The following is a 13,451-nucleotide window of genomic DNA, read 5'->3' on the forward strand; positions in this document are numbered from 1 at the left end:
CACCCCCCACCCATCCACCCACCCAGCACCCTCACCCCCCTCCCCAACCCCACCCACCCGACCCGCATGCACACCACCCCCCCCCCCATTGCCGATCCACCTGCGGCACAATGGGCCGGGCTCACACAGTTGCGGGTGGACGCGTGTCTATCGCAAGCCATGGAGGATGATGACAACCCGCCCTGCGGTGAGCTCCTGGCTCTACATCGTTGGACTATGTCTGACTCATGGCCACAGTACCACCATCCACCCGGACCATCCCTGCATGCGGCTGTGACACTGCAGCGCACGGTCCCGTCCTCTGCCCGGGGGATGTTGATGGCGGCCCAGGGGGAAGGGGGCAGACTCACCTGGGGATGAGGTAAGACCAACCCTCACACACACACTTGCGCTCAACGTACATGACACCCCCGCACGCTTTGGACAGAGCACAAAGGCAGCTTCTGTAGGTGTAACATTGACTTTAATAACCAAAGGAGTTCATGCGCGTGCCCTAGCCCCTAAAACTCATCTGTGCCCTGCAACCGTGCCAACTTACTCAGTGTCTAATTGTTTGGCCTTACGGGCCCTTTGACTACGTCTACGTGGTTCCCCAGACGGTACAGCAGAACTGGAGGTGGACTTCTGTGATTCCTGCCCTCTGACACTGGATCCCTTTGGCGGCCGTTTCCTGGGGCGTCCTGGCCTAGATGGGCCAGGCTGCGGCCCGGGCGACTGGGATGGCGAGCTGCCAGCCTGTCCTGCCCGTTGCCCACCCGATGCACCTGGGACGGAAGGGGGGGGGGGGGGGAGAGTCCGAGGTGTCGCGGTGTACCGGGACCTCCCCTACAGGGGGAGCCGGGACGGACCACACCACCTCCTCCTCCCTCGGGGTGCCCGATGGCCCCCAGGCCTCTACATGGGTGGGGGATGCGAACGGACTGGCCATCCGACGCCCCCCCCCCGACATCTGGCGCTGCCAGTCCTGGAGGCCCGTGCTGGTATCGACAGGGGTCTGCAGGTTTGCAGCCATGGAGCCCAGGGGGTTGGCAAACCCTGTCTGTGACAGTGCGACGCCGGCTCGCACATGCCCACTGGCGCCGATGCCCTCAGCGATGGCCTGCAGAGACTGGGCCATGGCCTGCTGAGACTGGGCCATTGCCTGCAGAGACTGGGCTATGGCGTTGAGTGCCTCTGCCATCTGGCGCTGGCACTGGCTCATGGCCTCCTGTGAGAGGGCAGCCATTTCCTGGGCCACGGACGCCGCCTGCACGGAAAGCCCCAGGCCTCGCAAACCGTTCCCCATGTCTGACACCATCGCACCCATTGCCTCCACCGCGGACGCCACCCGTGCGGTGTCAGCTTGGGTGGCACGCATGACCGGCACCACTCCCAGCTCCTGGATGCGGGTGGACTCCTCCACCTGCGACTGCAGCCGCCGCAAGCCGCCCGTCACCCTCTTCGCTCGTCTCCGGGTCGGTGGTTGCATCGGATCTATGTGTGGGTGTGGTAACTCCAGGAACCCGGGATCCATCTGGGCGGCAGATGTTCGCTTGGGCTGGGCTGCCCTCCGACCGCCCGGCCCCTCTGCTGCTCCTACCTCCACCTGCTGTACCGGGACGGCTGTGTTGTGCGCACCAGTGTGTGTACCAGACGCCTCATCACTAAAGTGCCCAGCCGAGGTGAGTGGAGGGTGTTGGTGACAGCAGTGGCGTTGTGTCGTGCTCTTCGTCCCACTCGGAGTCCATGGCACTTTGGGGTGGGGGTTCGTCTCCACCCATCCACTCTGAGTCACTGTCCGGTATTTCGTCTTCCTGGGTAGTGCTGTCCCGGGTAGGTGTGTCCTGGGCAGTGCTGTCCCGGGTAGTGGTGTCCCGGGTAGTGGTGTCCCGGGTAGTGGTGTCCCGGGTAGTGGTGTCCTGGGTAGTGGTGTCCTGGCTCGGATGTGACGGGGGCCTGTGGCTGCCCCCCTCGTTGCTGGGTGGTCGCTCCCGCACGTGACGGGGGTGTCGTCTCCCTGTTGCTCCAGGTCTCTCCGTCTCCCGTGGCCTCCGAGGGGCATCCTGCGGGCGTCGAATGCTGGAGGGTGCGGGTCTCTCCATCTCCCGTGGTGTGCGAGGGGCATCCTGCGGGCGTCGCATGCTGGAGGGTGCGGGTCTCTCCGTCTCCCATGGCCTCTGAGGGGCATCCTGCGGGCGTCGCATGCTGGAGGGTGCGGGTCTCTCCTTCTCCCGTGGTGTGCGAGGGGCATCCTGCGGGCGTCGCATGCTGGAGGGTCCGGTTCTCTCCGTCTCCCGTGGCCTCCGAGGGGCATCCTGCGGGCGTCGCAAGCTGGAGGGTCCGGGTCTCTCCGTCTCCCGTGGCCTCCGAGGGGCATCCTGCGGGCGGTCTGCATCTGCGGGGATGGGTGCCTGGACGTTTGGTCCTGCGATACACAATGAAGCATGCATGGTTAGACATCAGGCAGTGATCAGGTGATATGGGGGAGGGGGATATAGGGGACAGGGGATATGGGGACGGGCTGTCGGTGGCTCACTTGCTACTACGCCCCCGACCTCTGCACCAGCAACCTCCCGGTCGTCAGGTCCGCCAGCCATTTCCAGGGCCCTTTCCTCGTGTTCGGTCAGTGGCCTCTCATCAGCGGGACCTCCTTCAGTCCTCACATGCTACCTATTGTTGTGTGCGCGCTTATCCTTGGGGGGGGGGGGGGGGGGGTGGCAGGGGTAAAAGGCAACACTGTTAGGCAGGTATATGAATGCACGCCATCGGTTGCGCGTGCATTGCAGAGGTTAAGGTTAGGGCTGGATTCACTTGGGGATATGGGGGAGGGGGGATATGGGGGAGGGGGGATATGGGGGAGGGGGAATATGGGGGAGGGGGGATATGGGGAGGGGGGATATGGGGATAAGGGGAGGGGGTATATGGGGGGGAATATGGGGGAGGGGGGATATGGGGGAGGGGGGGATATGGGGAGGCTCACCCTGCCTGCTCTGACGAGGTCGTTCACCTTCTTGTGGCACTGGGTGCCTGTCCGTGGTGTCAGGGCCGCAGCGGTGACGGCCTCTGCCACTTACCTCCACAGATGCCGGCTGTGGCGTGGGGCAACTCTGCGGCCGTGCCCGGGATACAGGGCGTCCCTCCTCTGCTCCACCGCGTCCAGGAGCGCCTCCACATCCCGTGACTCGAACCTCGGGGCTGAGCGGCGGCCAGCCATCCAATCGGGTGTTGCGGTCGGGTGTTCCGGTCGGGTGGGGGGGGAGCAGCGTGGCCTTATGAGCCGTCACGCCGTGCGGCGCGTTTGACGCTGCACGGCGTGAACCACTGCGCAAGTGTGGATCCCGTTACGTCGCTGCTAGCCCATTTCGGGCCGGAGACTTTCGACCCATTTTTCCGACGTGACGCAAGTCAGATTTGCGCCGTTTTTTGTGCCGATCGGCGGACTTTCCGCCGATAACGGAGAATTTCGCCCCTCCACCCTATCCCCATAACCCACCCAACACTAAGGGCAATTTTGGACACTAAGGGCAATTTATCATGGTCAATCCACCTAACCTGCACATCTTTGGACTGTGGGAGGAAACCGGAGCACCCGGAGGAAACCCACGCACACACGGGGAGGATGTGCAGACTCCGCACAGACAGTGACCCAAGCCGGAATCGAACCTGGGACCCTGGAGCTGTGAACAATTGTGCTATCCACAAGGCTACCGTGCTTCCCAATATTATTGGGAAAGTGAAAACCAAGATTCAACTGACTTTCGGGAGAAACCTCTGCGAAGCAGCTTTTTGTATAGATTTTCAACCGTGTGAGAGCCAGAAAAGTATTAACAATATAGAAGCTGCGCACTTAACATTACCAAATTCTAAAATTGAAAGCTTAAGCGCCAACTGCAGCTCAGTTCGTATCATTTGCACCTGAGTCGGAAGGTCAATGTTCAAGTCCCATTCCAGGGACTGGAGAACAAAATGTATACTGACAGACAATTGTAGTAGCACAGCATTCCCTCAATTGTGGGAAATGTTTAAGATGAGATGTTAAGCTGAGGCCCCTCTGAGGCTAAAAGATCCCACAAGATTCTTTTAGAGGAGAACAGGTGACTTGTTCTGGTCAATATACCAACATCACTGAAACAGATAATCTGGTCATTTTAACATGTCCAAGACTGCCGTTTATGGGGCAGCTCGTCCTGGACAATTGCTGCATTTTCTACAACACAACAGTTAGAACACTACACTGAGATTGTAGTACAGTGGTTGTTATTGGGTTAGAAATCCAGACGCCTGGACGAATAACCCAGAAACACATGTTCAAATCCCTGTGATCAATGTAGGAAATTGTATATATCACATTGCTATATTTTATATTTTATTTATAGTTCGTAAATCCAAAACAAAATGTTATACAAACCCTGGGTTCAAATTCATGCAGAAAGTATGACTGCTAAAACTGTAATTAAGGTGTCATTAAAGTGAGTTAATCATTGATTTTACCCATTTACTTATTTAGAGAGATGGCTAATGGAATATTGTTTATGTTTTGAGATTCCCTGGGATGTAGATAATTACTGAGGGATGGCGTCTATTCCTAACTATGCCGGTCATGGGACATCTTAGTGGGATACAGATTATGTAATTAATTGGAGAATCCAGGTCTGTCTGTAGTTTTGCAGTCTTCCAGAAGATTTTAAGTTGAACAGCAGATTGCAATACACTTTGAGTCTGACAAGGTAGAAAGATTTCCAGGGTTTTCCTGAAAAGGATCTCTCTCCAAAGATCTGTACAGAGAACAGCATGCAATCCAGGTTTCTAACTTTATTTATGAGTGGAGTTTGAACCGTATAGGATTATTTTGTCGGAATGTATAAAGTGGCAGATGTTGATAGAAGTTTTTTCCTTTCATTTAAGAATGGTTTGTTTAACTGTTAATTGTAAAGCTATTTATTTGAAGTTAATATGGTTAATTCTGTGTTCTAATTAAAGTTTGTTTGGACATAAAAGATACCTATTGGTCAGAGTCATCGCTCCTCGGCTGAAGTACCCTTTTTTCACAATAAATTGCAAAAATGGTTTGTGGTTTCTCATCTGGTGTCCGAACACAAATTGGGGTCTGGTCCAGTGTCCTAACAGTAGCTGGTGAAATTTCAATTCAGTTAATTTAATAAATCCAGAATGAAAATCTCATCTCAGCAATGGTGATCACGGAAATATTGGATTCTTGTAAAAACCCATCTGGTTCACTCATAACCTGAACCAGCTGTCCTTACCAGCTCTGGCCTATATGTGTCGCCAGCGCCACAGAAATGTTGTTGACTTGCAGCAATTGTCCTCTGCAATGGCCTGGCAAACCATTGTGTTGCAGTCAAGAAGCAAGTTCACCATTATCTTCTCGAGGGCAATGGGAGGTGGACAATAAATGTTGACCCACATCCGGTGAATGATTTTTTTTTAAATTGAAAAAATACTTCATTGGTTGTAAAGTGCTTTGGGATGTCATGAAAGGCGCTATTTAAATACAAGTTCTCTTTCGCTCCACGAGGGTCATCAATATTTGGTGATGAAACAGAAATGGTGGTCAATTCTCAGTTTTATTTACCACCAATAACCAGAATGAAAATGATCAGACCAAATCCAGGTTCATTTTGGAGATTTTATTGTCTTATTTCAATTGGTTCCAGTTGGAAGTACACAACAAAATTATTGCAGTTTCCATATAAAAGTGTATATTGTTTCTAACATCTTATTATTACATGATTACTGTCAAGGACATACACTACTCAGCAATGGCCACAGGGCTCATTACTAATGGTTGAGAAAAAAAAATCATGCTTATGTTTAATATTAATATGCACACAGCCTATCCTGCACATGCTCCATGGCATCTAATCTGTCCCAGAGCAGCTAGATTTGTTTTTAAATGAAAGAGGAGAGGAAAAAGAGGTGACTTTATTCCTGACAGGAGAGAAACCATTCTCTGAAATAAAGCGCATTTCAAAATCTGTTGTCGCGGATATAACTTTGCACATACAGGTGTGGGGTCCCCGAGTTGGAGATTCCATTGTCCTGGTTTCCAGCGAGCTTGCTCAGGGAAGAAAGGGGGACGAAATAGTGAAGAGTTAGATTCAATGTTTCAGTTTTCCAGGTGGGAAATTACGAGCCTCCGAAAACTGATACTGATCTTTTGGACACTGCAGGAGAAAAATAAGAAGAAAATCCTTGCCCTTGAGCACTATCATCTATTGGGAGATGAGGAAGAGAAAACCAGTTTGATAAGGCAAGATGCTTGGAGGCAGGGGTTAAGTGATCAATCCTGCAGGAATATATCAGACTCGTCAAACTAGAGGTGGAGGAAGAACTATATACAAAAATGGAAAACTAAAATTATCCCATTATCCGATATCCTTCATAATATTAAAATGCAAAAGGGAAAAGCACAAGATTCACAGTAAAATGCTGAAAGCTCTAATAGAAATCCAAGGCTTAAAACACTTGTGCAGTATTCAAATTTTAAAAAAGGTAAAAAATATTGATTGAAAAATAGGTAACTTCACTTTCCTAATGTTACAGCACTTCACCATACCAAGGTTTATTGCAGGAAAAGGAAGGAACTCAGTGCACATCCACACAAAAGAGTCTAAAAAGAGATCCATTCTATTATATCAAGGCTATGCAATGTAAAATAAAGTGAAGAGACATCACTTGTAGATTGACGCACTTCATTGTGAATCATTGCCACCCCACAGTAGTGATCCAATGTTAGTAATTCTCGTTGTAACCAGTTACAAACTTCCATGTTGGGGATAGCCCATCCCTCCTCTCCTTATACCTCGTCTTAGTTCACTCCATGTGTCAACATGACTGGCTAAAATGACTATACTTCATAAACACAAACCGAGACAATGAGTAATGAAGGCTTTCAAGACTCTGTCACAGATGGACTTCAAATTGTAACCCCACTGAAACATTGGCTTAAATGCACCTTACTTGAGGTTTGGCGTTGGGTGTCGATCAAGAACAGCTGATTTCACCCCCTCCATCATCGCACAAACGGAGGGTGATCATTGGGAGCTGCTGACTGCTCAATAACCCACCACAGATCAAGAATGGAAACGCAACCCTTACTACCTGTCCTGCATTACTCAGTATCACAGCCTATAGTGCATGCTCACACTGAACCAGAGGACTTTTATTTGCGAAATGTTTAAGTAAGTGTGGTCAATCTTTTAGGATACCTCTGGCTTAAGCGTGGAATACATAGTGAAAGTATTTACTAAGATTGGTGTTTAAAAATGTGTATTGCACCCACATGGCTCCAGATATATAAAGTTTTGAGGTCTAAAAAAGAAAGTTACTTTGTTAGTGGTTTTGTAACGTCGATATTTAGGTTTTTATCGCAGATCCATAAAGCAGGTTGTTAAATGTTAACAGGTTACACTGGTATAATGTCTGTATGCAGGCACTTCAGTGGTACTTTGGAAACGCAATATAAAAATAATGTCAGAGGCGTGTATAAAATTGTCTTTTCCACTGGTGTGCGGTCTTACTGGCAAATAAAGCACTGACTTCATGACTTTCTCTCAGATAGAGAGGAGTTAAATATCAAATTTTCCACTTGCTATTTTTCCCCCGCCATGGGGCTCTCTGCCTGTGAACGGCTAGTCCTAGTTGTAGTGTTAACATTCAGCCTCTAACTAACAGGGCTGCCAGCTGTCAGATAAAGTATTCCTTCTTGCTTTCATCCATTGCATCTTGGAAGTTGGGGTCACTTTTCAAAGCGGCATCGGCATTTTCTGCAAACTCTGTGCCTTTGGCCTCGTTGGTGTGGTATGTGCCTTTGTGTCGATACAGGTAGCGGATTAGAACCACAAGGAGGCAAATAACCACAAATATCACCGCAGCTATAATACCTGTTGGTAAAGTGGAAACTTTAGGTATCTAGAAAACAGATGCAGAAGAACATTCTTAACTGGGTGAGCACTGAATAGTTACAACATAGTACATATTGGAAAATGCTGGAATAACATATAAAGTATTTTTATAAATACTATTTATAAATATTTTATCAAGTGAAAAGTATTTTTCTGTGAGAAGCTCAACAGGTACTTAATGATCTGTTGAGCTGCTTGCAGAAAAATACTTTTCGCTGTACCTCGGTACACATGACAATAAACAAATCCTATCCAATATAAAACCAAGGGGAAGGAATTAATTTAACACAGCGAGTTATGATGACTATTCTTATTATGATCTGGAATGCATTCCCCGAAAAGCCGGTGAAAGCAGATTCAATGGTCATTTTAAAAAGGGAATGAATCATAGAATCCATACAGTGCAGAAGAGTCGGCCCATTGAGTCTGCACCAACCCTCTGAGAGAGCTCTCTACCGAGGCCCACTCCCCTGTAGATCTTTGGGCATTAAGGGGTAATTTTAGCATTGCCAATCCACCTAACCTGCATATCTTTGGAAATAAATATTTGAAGAGGAGGATCTATAGGTTTGCACTCCAGTCTGCTGCCTGCACCTTGGAAGCGGACTGAAAAATCTCAGTTGGTCTCCTTCAAATAGCCTTAAAAGCTTAATTCTCTACCCTTTGCGTGCAGGTGGGTTGACCTGCCACTGCATCCCCCCCCCCCCCCCCCCCATCTCACCCCTGGAAAATAGGCCTGGGGATGGGATGGATCCAGGGAATGGGCATGCCAGTGAACAATGCTATTTTTAGTACCCACCCACCTCTGTCCCAGGCCTGGCGAAGACTCAAAATCCAGGAGTACAGTTGGTCTTCCCAATGTGCGACTGAATGGAAATTTCAACTCAGCCAATACTTAGGGCAGCACGGTAGCACAGTGCTTAGCACTGTTGCTTCACAGCGTCGGTGTCCCAGGTTCGATCGCCGGCTTGGGTCACTGTCTGTGTGGAGTCTGCACGTTCTCAGTGTCTGCATGGGTTTCCCCCGGGTGCTCGGGTTTCCTCCCATGGGTCCCGAAAGACGTGCTTGTTAGGTGAATTGGACATTCTGAATTCTCCCTCCTTGTACCTGAACAGGCGCCGGAATGTGGGGCTTTTCACAGTAACTTCATTGCAGCGTTAATGTAAACCTACTTGTGACAATAATAAAGATTCTTATTCGTAGATTATTATTACTTGGCGTCAGATGAACAGCGCAAACAAATAAATTGCTCCTTGAAGTGTGTTACAGCAGAAGAAAAATCATATTGCCGCTGCCTCTGTTAAACATGATGTGGAGATGCCGGCATTGGACTGGGGTGAGCACAGTAAGAAGTCTTACAACACCAGGTTAAAGTCCAACAGGTTTGTTTCGAATCACTAGCCTTTAGAGCACTGCTCCTTCCTCAGGTGAATGAAGAGGTGGGTTCCAGAATTTTTTTTAGACCCAGTCAAAGATGCAATACGATACTTTGAATGCAAATCTTTGTAGGTAATTAAGCTGCAGGTCCAAACGGAGCAACTGGAGAGAGGGATAATCACAGGTTAAAGAGGTGTGAATTGTCTCAAGCCAGGACAGTTGGTAGGATTTTGCAGGCCAGATGGTGGGGGTGAATGTAATGCGACATGAATCAAAGGTCCTGGTTGAGGCCGTACATGTTTGCGGAACTTGGCGATAAGTTTCTGCTCGGCGATTCTGCATTGTCGCGCTTCCTGAAGGCCGCCTTGGAGAACGCTTAACCTGAAGATCAGAGGCTGAATGTCCTTGACTGCTGAAATGTTCCCCGACTGGAAGGGAATATTCCTGCCTGGCGATTGTCACGCGATGTCCATTCATCCGTTGCCGCAACGTCTGCATGGTCTCGCCAATGTACCACGCTTCGAGACATCCTTTCCTGCAGCGTATGAGGTAGATAACGTTGGCCGAGTCGCACGAGTATGTACCACGTACCTGGTGGGTGGTGTTCACACATGTAATGGTGGCACCCATGTTGATGATCTGGCACGTCTTGCAGAGGTTGCCATGGCAGGGTTGTGTGGTGCCATGGTCGCTGTTCTGAAGGCTGGGTAGTTTGCTGCAAAGAATGGTTTGTTTGAGGTTGCGCGGTTGTTTGAAGGCAAGTAGTGGGGGTGTGGGAATGACCTTGGCAAGATGTTCATCTTCATCGATGACGTGTTGAAGGCTGCGAAGATGATGTTGTAGTTGCTCCGCTCCGTACTGGATGATGAAGGATCCTCTGCATTAAAAGTATCGTATTGCATCTTTGACTTTTGTCCATATAAATGTTTCTGGAACCCACCTCTTCATTCACCTGAGGAAGGAGCAGTGCTCTGAAAGCTAGTGATTGCAAACAAACCTGTTAAGACTGTAACCTGATGTTGTAAGACTTCTTGCTGTTCTGTTAAACAGGTGCCACGATAATAAAAACCTCCAGCAACTTGGCAGTTTGAGCGACACAACCAACAACAGCAATAAGTAACTCTAATTTTCAAGTTCCACTGAGTGAACTTTGCTACGTTCACAAATAAAACTGAAAAAGATGGGGTAGGATTAAAAACTTGGCTCTTTGCTGTTGGAAATGTCTAAAGTTAAACTTGTTTGAAGTCCTGAAAGTGGGGGGTGGAAATAAAGGAATGAAAAATAATTTAGGGCCCGAATAAAAATCTTGCAATTAGCAACTGATTCGTGAAATCTCCTGTTGGGAAAAGCAGCAGTGCTGTAATTGATGAAAAGTGAAGAAAAACAACAATTATCTGGCAGTGATCATAAATTGTTAATTTAAATCCAGGGTGCCACTGGTGCGTTAGGTATGATCTGTGCTTCATCGGGGCCACATGCGATGTTCTTTGAAATCACTTGATTAAATTACAGCTTCGGGACTTAATCAGTATCAGACTTGCTAATTACAAACAAATTTGTCTCAACCCACAAAAATCATTCTCCCCCTTATAAACTACACTGAGGCTAAAGCTTCAGTGTGAGGATACACTGCGCTTGCCACAATGGTACATCCAAATGAAATGAAATGAAAATCGCTTATTGTCACAAGTAGGCTTCAAATGAAGTTACTGTTAAAGCCCCTAGTCGCCACATTCCGGCGCCTGTTCGGGGAGGCTGGTACGGGTTTCCATTGCTGCGGACAACCTCGATATTTCTCACCTTTTTTGCATTCCTGTCTGATTCTCCCCAAAATTTGGAACTTGAGGAAGTACTCCCCCCCCCACCACCCCCCCCACCCCCTGTCCCTCCGTTGTCAGCTTAAATTTACTTCCTACCAGCTTTCAACCTCTAACTCCTCATTGACTGCGGATCAATACATTGGAATTTACGTTGCCTGAAACCATTTGATGGGACAACGACCTTTGCACACTATTTCAACTGGTTGGTCCGGAGGTCAGGGTGCAGGACCAAACTGAAAAATAAGCAGCAAGCTGAATTAGGAGTTAAAGCAAGCAAATTAAAGCATCGACGACTGAGAAGGTTCTAAGGCACGATGGTAACGCTGGCAAACTGTTTGCAAGATCAACCTCAGAAGCAGAACTGAAAAGAAGTGTGTAAGTTGGGACGATTCAATTACTAAAATTCTAAATGATCAGCTTCTCCCAATGAGTAACCATTTTCCTTGTAAATCAATGCAGTTTTGTCACAAATACCGTTCCCTCTTGGAACGATTGACTCAATTTCTATCCAGTGGAATGGTGTGGGTGAGGACACTCAGGTGAAAGACAGGATTTGATTTAATGGATAATGGTCCACTCACGTTGATGCAACAGTCAAGAAAGCCCAACAACGTCTCTACTTCCGATGGAAGCTAAAGAAATTTGGCATGTCTGCATCGACTCTCAAAAACCTGTACAGATGTGCGATAGAGAGCATTCTATCCGGCTCCATCACAGTCTGGTATGGCAACTGCTCGGTCCAAGATCGCAAGAAACTGCAGAGTGTGGTGAGTTTAGCCCAACGCATCACACAAGCTTGCCACTCTCCACTTGATTCTGTATACACCTCCCGCTGCCTCAGGAAGCACACATCATTGTCAGAGACCCCTCAAAGCCAGGCTTTGCCCTCTTCCAGAACCTTCCATCAGGCAGAAGATACAGAAGTCTGAAGACTCGCACATCCAGACATAGGAACAGCTTCTTCCCCACAGCTACAAGACTCCTCAATGACTCCCCCTTGGACTGATCTGTTACCTGTCAGAACACAATTCACGACGCCCTATGCTGCTCTTGAACAAAGAACAAAGAGAGAGGGAAAGAGAAAAAGAGGGGGAGAGAGAGAAAGAGGGACGGAGAGAGAGAGAAAGAGGGACGGAGAGAGAGAGAAAGAGGGACGGAGAGAGAGAGAGAGAAAGAGGGGGAGAGAGAGAGAGAGAGAGAGAGAAAGAGGGACGGATTTGCTTTGTTTGGCCCCTTGTTCTGCACTGTAACCAATCACTGTTTGTCGATGTACCATTTGTCAATGTTCTCTGTTGATTATTCTTTCGTCCACTATGTACGTACTGTGTTCGTTCCCTCGGCCGCAGAAAAATACTTTTCACTGTACTTCGGTACATGTGACAATAAATCAAATCAAATCAAATTCAGCGATTCCCTGCCCAACTGACAAGTGTTCAGAACTCGTGTATCAATGATGACACCTCAGTGAAGTGATCAGAGGGGAGCTGTTGCCTCCGAGGCAACACCCCACAAAGAATTAACTATTTAATTTGCTGGGGGAGGAGAAAGAAAGAGATGGTAAGCAATACATCAGCCAGAGAGAAGCATTAAGCAGTTGCCGATGTCCCTTCTCACTGACTGGGACTTTCATTGACGGCTCCCATGAAATAATAGCAAATACATATTTCTTAAAATGAAACAGTGTGTTTTTGTCCCTTTCCATTCACAAACACTTGTAAATCTTGTGAAAAGTTATGATGTGGAGATGCCGGCGTTAGACTGGGGTGAGCGGAGCAAGAAGTCTTACAACAGGTTGAAGGTCCCAACAGGTTTGTTTCAAACACTAGCTTTCGGAGCAAACCTGTTGGACTTTAACCTGGTGTTGTAAGACTTCTTATTGTGAAAAGTTGACAGTTCTTCAGTGTCCTTCCAGCAGCTTTGTCCCACTTACTTACTCCAGGTGTCATTGGGCTGCAATGGAATGAATGAGTCTGACCTCAAGAGAGATTAGGCTCAATTTTAACCTAAAATAAAAACAAAACTACTGCGCTTGCTGGAGACCTGGTGAACTGATAATGGAAAATCTCAGTGTGTCTGGCAACGCCTGTGGAGAAAGGAACAGTCCTTACTTACGTACGTACTTACATACTTTCCCTCTCACTCTCTACCCCCCACCTCTGCCCCCCCTCTCTCTCTCGGCTTCCCCCCCCCCCAACTCGCTGGCTCCCCTCTCTCTCTCCCCTCTTTCACTCTCTCCCCCCCTTTCTCTCTCTCACTCTCCCCCTCTTGCTCTCTCTCTCTCTCACGCTCTCTCTCTCTTCCCCCTCTCATTCTCTCTCTCCCCCCCTCTTTCCCTCTCTCTCCCTCCCTC

The 13,451-nt window shown here is 48.5% G+C and overlaps 1 protein-coding gene across 3 annotated transcripts in view; it reads right to left on the bottom strand.

The window, feature by feature from the left end:
• Positions 1-5,612: 5,612 nt before the first annotated feature.
• The window catches only part of gypc (glycophorin C (Gerbich blood group)), a 131,803-nt gene continuing 123,964 nt past the window's right edge, over positions 5,613-13,451 (bottom strand). For all 3 annotated transcript variants that reach the window (XM_072470047.1, XM_072470028.1, XM_072470037.1), the window contains exon 4: positions 5,613-7,883. In XM_072470047.1, the coding sequence (XP_072326148.1) occupies positions 7,687-7,883 (197 nt within the window). In that variant the 3' untranslated portion in view covers positions 5,613-7,686. The remainder of the gene's footprint in view (positions 7,884-13,451) is intronic.

The sequence above is a fragment of the Scyliorhinus torazame genome, chromosome 2 (genome assembly GCF_047496885.1).
Source record: "Scyliorhinus torazame isolate Kashiwa2021f chromosome 2, sScyTor2.1, whole genome shotgun sequence".
NCBI lineage: Eukaryota > Metazoa > Chordata > Chondrichthyes > Carcharhiniformes > Scyliorhinidae > Scyliorhinus > Scyliorhinus torazame.